The sequence below is a fragment of the Cottoperca gobio genome, chromosome 20, assembly GCF_900634415.1.
Source record: "Cottoperca gobio chromosome 20, fCotGob3.1, whole genome shotgun sequence".
Taxonomy (NCBI): Eukaryota; Metazoa; Chordata; class Actinopteri; order Perciformes; family Bovichtidae; genus Cottoperca; species Cottoperca gobio.
Window position 1 is genome coordinate 3,582,544 of NC_041374.1, and position 7,079 is coordinate 3,589,622.

At 43.6% G+C, this 7,079-nt stretch overlaps 1 protein-coding gene across 1 annotated transcript in view; it reads right to left on the reverse strand.

The window, feature by feature from the left end:
* kiaa1217 (KIAA1217 ortholog) overlaps positions 1-6,144 on the reverse strand; it is an 81,395-nt gene extending 75,251 nt beyond the window's left edge. The window contains exon 1 of the mRNA XM_029457477.1: positions 5,989-6,144. Coding sequence (XP_029313337.1) covers positions 5,989-6,061 — 73 coding nt within the window. The 5' untranslated portion in view covers positions 6,062-6,144. The remainder of the gene's footprint in view (positions 1-5,988) is intronic.
* Positions 6,145-7,079: the final 935 nt, after the last annotated feature.

Here is a 7,079-nt window from a genome sequence, read left to right on the forward strand (position 1 = left end):
CAGTCTTGTTGGCATCGTAAGGTAACTAAGAAAAACAAAACTTATTTTTACATTTTGTTGGTTTCCTTCTGCTTTTGGTTTGTTTGTGTGTGCATTAAAATAAACGAGATAAAATGTGAGCCTTTAGATTTAATGGCAGCCTTATTTTGCCTTTATGCTAGCTACACCAATCGTCTCCTGGCTTCAACACACGTAGCGCTTCTCTTTTGTCCAAAACACTGCGAAAATGTGAATTGGTACATTTTCCAAAATGTCAAACTGTTCCTTTCATTTCACTTAACCTTGAATTCATTTCTGGTAGAAAATATCCCTTAATCTGTATGCTACATGTACACAACATTATTTTAATGACCTCAACCAAATATTCTCACAGATGGGTACCACCAACAACACTAAATATTAATGAAAAATCCAGTCCCCTGAAACAACATGTCGACGTGAAAGAAATAAACACAGCGGGAGATTCAATTTGAAAAGGCTGAACTACAGAGATAAATATTCTACAGTTTATGCATACAACCATTTTTGTGCACATTCACTAATACCCACAGACAGACCAGCCAGTCAGACATACACACACACATACCACATCATGTTTGCCTGAAGGGAAAAGGGTGTAAGAGGGGAGGTGGAGATATATTGATTACACTGTCGACTCTTTGAGAGGAAACCCTGAGGGAGGCCTTACATCCGCTTACACCCCTCAGTTGGGTGAATTAACCACATTTATGCTTAAGGCTAGAACACACACATGCATTAGCCTACATTTAATTGAAAAAAAAACTATCTAGTAGTAAAATGTCTGGTTTGAAGGAATGTCATGCCACATTAGCAGTATTAGCTTTGAAGACTTCGCTGTGTAATCAAGCTCAAACTAATGAGCCACACCGGAAAGAAAATATATAAAAGATGTAGACCTGTAAATGTTTGACTTCAATAAGTGAAAACTTTGGGAATAGAAGACATCGCAGAGATTAAGGCTTTTGTTTTATCCTTAATCTGACACGGAGCGAAAACCAATCCCCCTCTGCTGTCTCTCTCTGAGAGCCGCACAGCCTCAGGAATCAGGAAGAAGCAACATTACCCCGAGATACACCCGCAAAGAAAAACACAGCAGAGACAACAGGGGGATTGACAATACACACTCATGAGTAGTCACATAACCAAAGTTCTTTCTTCTTGCTCAGTGGCCCGATCATTGTCTGTTTCTGTTTGGGGGATGAGTCACATGCAGTCATTTTCTGAACAAACACCCCAAGACCATGAACACACCATTAACTCACCTACTCTGCTTTCTTAATGACTCACTGGACTTATCTCCGGGCATCAGGTAATTATTGACAAGCAACAAAGGTGAGTTGTCTTCCACAGCTGCGAAAGCATCGAGACATTGTTACTTCCTCTCTTGTGGCATTTGGAGAAAATGTTCTTTAAACACTTTCTAAGACAGACTTATTGCCATAACCTTAACCAAAATAAATTAAGGTTAGAGGAACTGATGGATAATAAATGTTGTCGCCCTGTTCAGAGACTGATATTTCAAAAGTTATTATTTTGTGCTTCTATTTCTCATCAGATAGTTAATGAGACAGTCCGGTAAATCTTCTCTTGCAACAGGTGTGAAGAATTTAATATACAAAGGAAAAAGAACAGATTGACATAATGCTGAGTATATCATGTGAATCCATACAGTGAAAGTTTGTAATTGCTCGATTCATAATGAGGGGGGGGGGGGTTGCTTAATATCAAACCCTACTTACATGCTTGTCAGCTCAATTACAAAAAAAAAAGGAAGCACAAAAGCACTTTGAGGACAATGCACAGTGTGTCAGAAACCTTTAAACAATTCAATTGTGTAACAGATATGTGCAAAAAAAAAAGAAAAAAGGTACTTAAAATGGATTTCTGAAGAATCAGGATCACACATGCGTTTTTAGTGGGGGAAGTATTTTGTAATCTTTATAATTCTTGCTTCCGCCACATAGTTGTCAAGAAAGAAAAAAAAACCCAGAGAGACAACTGGGGGTTTAAAGAGTCACGAGAGGCTGCAATTAATGTAATCCCTACTCTTGGCTTCAATGTCAAAGAAATGGGTGATCACATCCCAATCCTCAGACTCATTCCCGTTACACTAAGCTGATTTTTTTGAACTTTTTTTCAAAAAGGAAGTAAGGCAGCATCTGCGGAAAAAGTCTGTCATGACTACACGCCACTCAGGCTATGAACAGTGAGCGTTTGAGCAAAACTGACAGTGTTTTTTTTTTTTTTTTTTACAGAGAGCATGTAGAAGCATGTAACACTTCTCCTGCCAACACTGTTAACGCTGTCGTCAACAGGTAGAAGTACACATGTACATTATTACACCTGGGGCAACACTGAGGAAAAAACCTCAGTAACCTCCATCCCTCGTGAACAGGCTGAAGCAACTCCGCACATACTTGAGTGGTAACAAATCTTGCCGTGTTCCGTCTCTTTTATTGACTCACCATCTCAATCAGCAAAATGTGAGGACATAAAAATCTGAGTGGTGACTTTATCTTCAGAAAACAAATCCGTGCAGGATGGGACGTGGGATCAAAGGACCCGTACGGTTACACAAGCGGTGAAATACTTTCAAGTTGATTTAGACACAAAGAGAGAAAAGCGTCTGGGAGGACTGGAGATAGCAAAGATCGGTAGAAGAGCCAGAGAGAGGTTAAGTCAAAGTCTTTCCAGAACTTTAGAGAAGAAATAAACATTCTTCCTCTTGATGATGAACAATACAACCCAACATTCCTCCCTTCAATAACCTCAGGGGTTTTGCCAGTACAACCTTACTGGAACAGTAGCTTATTGTGGCTAATGTTGGCTAAATGTAGGTAGACATTGCTGTATAGCATGCATTGAATGAAGATTTAATTTCCCCAAGGGGAATTTGCTTTGCACAGAGAGCACAAAAAGGATATCAAAACAACATCCACAACCATCCATGACATAGCCTAATATAACATTACAAAGTGCATTCACTTAACTCTTCTGCTCGTATGCAGAGGAAAATTACAATATTGCTTTATTATCTCTGAATGGACACTGATTTGCATTGTGTACAAGCAAAGAAAAGATAAGACCAGAAGTATGTGGACAAACAGGACCTGTTCACAAAGCATGTTCTATAAATAAACAGTTTTCAGACTTTGGTGTGAAAGAACTTGTCAGGGCTGCACAGAGCCCTGACCTCAAACCCATCCTTCAACTTTGAAAATAATTTTGCAAGCCAGGCCTTATCAGTAAACATCAGTGCCCGACGCTCTTGTTGCTAAATGGAACCAGATCACTGCGGCCAGATTTCCAATCTTGTTGAAAGCCTGAAAGGGTGGAGGCTGTTGCGGTTTTGGAATGAGATGTTCACATATGGGTGTGATGTTTGGGTGTCCACATGGTGTTGCCATGTCGTGTAAATAATAATAAATGAAGAATACATATCGATGTACATCCAGAATGAGAGATGCCTTAAACAGTAAGGCAAAAATGTTTCTGAGCCTTCATTTGATGCAATGTCACAGTATCAAAAGAACTTGAACTTGTACTTGAGACTTGTATAATATCCTCTCTGGACAAAACATGTCAAATGGATTTCGGTCTTGGTGGAAGCTGCCACTTTAAGGCTGAAATTGGGCCCTTTGGCGAGCAGCAGTCAGCTCTGAAGCATTCACACAGTGGAAATGTCACCTGTCGCACGCATTTATGGTCTGCCACTGTGGTGTGCATCAGCTCTGTCTGACCCTGTGGGTCTGTGCTTTAGCTTCCATCAAGCCCTGTAACGGGCATTAGCTGGGGAGCTGAGGCTGGCACGGTCCAAACCCCCCACATTAACCAGCCTTGTTTGTATACAAGCCATAAGTGGATAGGGAATATGATGAGCTGCCCATTAGCCTGCAGTGAAAGGGTATTTAATAATGCTGGCCTATTTAAAATCCAAATACTTACGCAGCACATGGCTCCATGTAGCCAACAGCAGTTCCCCAAAGTGAGACCATGCAAGTGTTATATATCAAAGGGCTGTGGAATCAGTCTACTGTATAGCTGCTTTCTACACGACTGGACTGTTGGAGCTCTGCCTTCTTTAATGTGGAACTTCAAAGTTACTGTCCATACCAAGAAATGTACAAAGTTCTCGCAGTCTCCGAGGACAAACTCGCACTTGAAAACGCACATTGGGACAGAGGAGAAATTCAGAGAATACAGATAGTTCATTTATTCTTTTTGATGGTCTGCATGTGTGAGCGTAGAGGCGGCGATGGCATCTTTCAATAACCGATTCAACTGCGCTGTCAAAACATGACAGGAAGAAAAGGAATGAAGAGGAGAAAGACACGGAGAGAAACAAAAGTGGAGAGGGTGTTAGAGAAGAAAGACAAAGAAACACATGAGCGAGGGAAGACATGAGAAAAGAAGACAAAAAGGAGAAGGATTTATAGGTGTAGACTATAAAAAGAGGGGTTGGATTACTTTCCATGTCCCCAAACGAAAACGTATGTTCCATAAAAATGTTTAGGTCCAATTTCATATTCTTTATTGAAGTAGAGTATACCTAACTCCATCAGTGTTGTTTCAACACACTTTTAGGACCAGATGAACTGGCAGCTGACCCTAACCCCTGAGAAGTGAGTCACCTCTGCAGAAAGACTTTATTTGTGTAAAGAAGAGACTGGAAGTTACACAGACAAGAACATCTGGTTTCCAGTACAAACTTGCCCCCTTATAACCCATAACCTGTCTTTACTGCAGGGAGGGATTCACACGAAGACACAGCTGATTTCCCAGCATGCCCTGCTCACATTCCTGACCTCCTTCTGTCACTCTTTAACTTGACTCACCCCTGTTGCCTACATCTACGTCACCCCCACACCTACCCCCCCCTTACACTGCCCCACTGATGTCTTTGAATACAAGATGAATAGTCGAGTGTGATTCAAGAGTGATTGACAGGTAACATTTTAACCAGGTGGGAAAAAAAAATGGTCTGTCAATCAGACTCTTAACAGCTGCTAACAGTATATGCCGAGTACACAAATTCATCCTCTGAACAATCTTGGTCAAGTCGGCCTTTAAGAGTGTGAGAAGACTGTGACCTAACAAAACCATGAAAGCTGGCACCCTGCAGAGTTGGGAATCTGGTGAGAAGCCCAAAAGGGAATGATAAGACCACTTTCCTCAACCTCTTGCCCCCCCATTTCTTAATCTGCACCCCACAGAGACAGGCTGGGGGATAGGGACAGAGATTTCATGAGCAGTCATTCCTCCCTCTTATATCAAGGCCGCTTTCTCACCGACAAGAGCACTGTGTCCAAAGGTAAGCGTCCTCTTTCATTTCAATGAGACCGATGCATTGGCACAACAGGGTTCTGGGGAAATGCAGGACCATCCAGCAAAAATGACTGCCACTGCAATAACTTGTCGAGATTGTCAAATCTTGTCACATAGTATAAACTGCCGTGCAATATATCTGTGCCAAACTCAAGGATGTATTACTCAAACTGGATATCCTGGATCAACTTCTCATTGGTATCTGCAGCAACATGCCTCCCCCCCCCCCCCCCCCCCCCCTCCAGCAGAGCCTTGTTTTTTGTTTTTTTAAGGCAGTGCTATTTTTTTCTCTGAATGTGTGTTAATTGTGGATGTTTGACATGAGCATCCCATCCTATGCCACAGGGCCGGAAGGACATCATAGATAAACCGGGAAGATCTAATCAATACTGTAAACAGCACAATGAACTCGCATTAGAGGGGACACACAACAAGCAGAACAAGTCTAATCCCCTGCATGCTGGTCTCACCAACAAAGTATGCCAGACAAGTAGAAAGAGGGCACAACTGAAGAACTGAAATCTGTTTATGCACTCTAAACATGCAATTGAATTGAATTGTGTGAACTGATCATGCGAAACATGTAGATCCAGAGATCATTGGAGACCAGTTGGCATTCAGATTATGAAGTTCATTACTTACTGTGCACCGAGCCTTGCTGCTGACTTGAGGCTTTGGGTGGGCTGATCCTGCTCTTGGGAGGGACCACTTCCATATTTTGGCCCTTCTCACCTGGACTCTGGCTGGGGGCCTGAGTCTCGCTCTGTGCTTTGTCCTGTGGCACAGCGACCTTTAAAGACTTCTGTCTGCTCAGGATACCATCGCTACCTGCCCTCATCAGCTTTTCCCCAACGCTCAGCACCCTGGCTCGACCGGCCGTGCCAGGGCATTCCTTCCTGGGTGAGGGCAGCTTGGATCCGGGCCGGGCAAGCCTGGAGGCTTTGGACATCCTGCAGCAGGTCAGCGGATCAGTAAAACTCCTCAGTCTTTCTCAGCCAGTGTGACTGCAGCGGTGTCCCGTGGGCAATCCAGGGTTTCTCAGCTCTCAGTGAGTGTGACTCTGTGATTCTCCAGCTCCAGCGTGTTGTGACTGGTGCAGGTAGGCTGAGAGGGCCAGAGGGAGGGCACTTTTGGGAAGGCGAAATGAGGGTGAGGGGTGGGGGGGGGTTAACAGATCCTTGGAAGGTGTTCTCTTCTCCTGGCGTGGCCTCCTGGGATCATCCTCCAAAGCAAACAGTGTGTGTAAGTGTGTGTGTGTGTGTGCTGGTAAATTGGTGTATGTGTGGAGTGACAGGACGTGCTGTGCCAAATGCAAACAGAAACTCAGGTCTCCAGTGTCAGCGCATTCCGGCTTTTTAATCCCCTCTCTGCCTCTCTTCTTCACTTGCACTCGTACTAATGTTGTCAACTTCTCTCTCCTACCTCATGCCCAATAATTACTTCCCATGTAACTGTCCTCTTGTGCCTGCTCTCTCCTCTTCTCTTTTGCTTCGGTTCACTCGCTCTTCATTGCTGATGCTCAGCGGGTGACCATTCCAGCGCTCGGGCAGGCGGAGACCAGAGAGAGAAAGATTTAGAGACAGCAAGAGAAAAAAGAAAAAAAGAGCGCGAGGGACATAGAGAAAGTGCCGGCAGAGGCTTTGTGGAGGAGCCCTTCTCTTCAGGTGCAGCTGCACAAGCTGTTCCAGATGTGTGTGCAGCGCTTCACGTCATCAGCCGACCGCTCAGAGCCA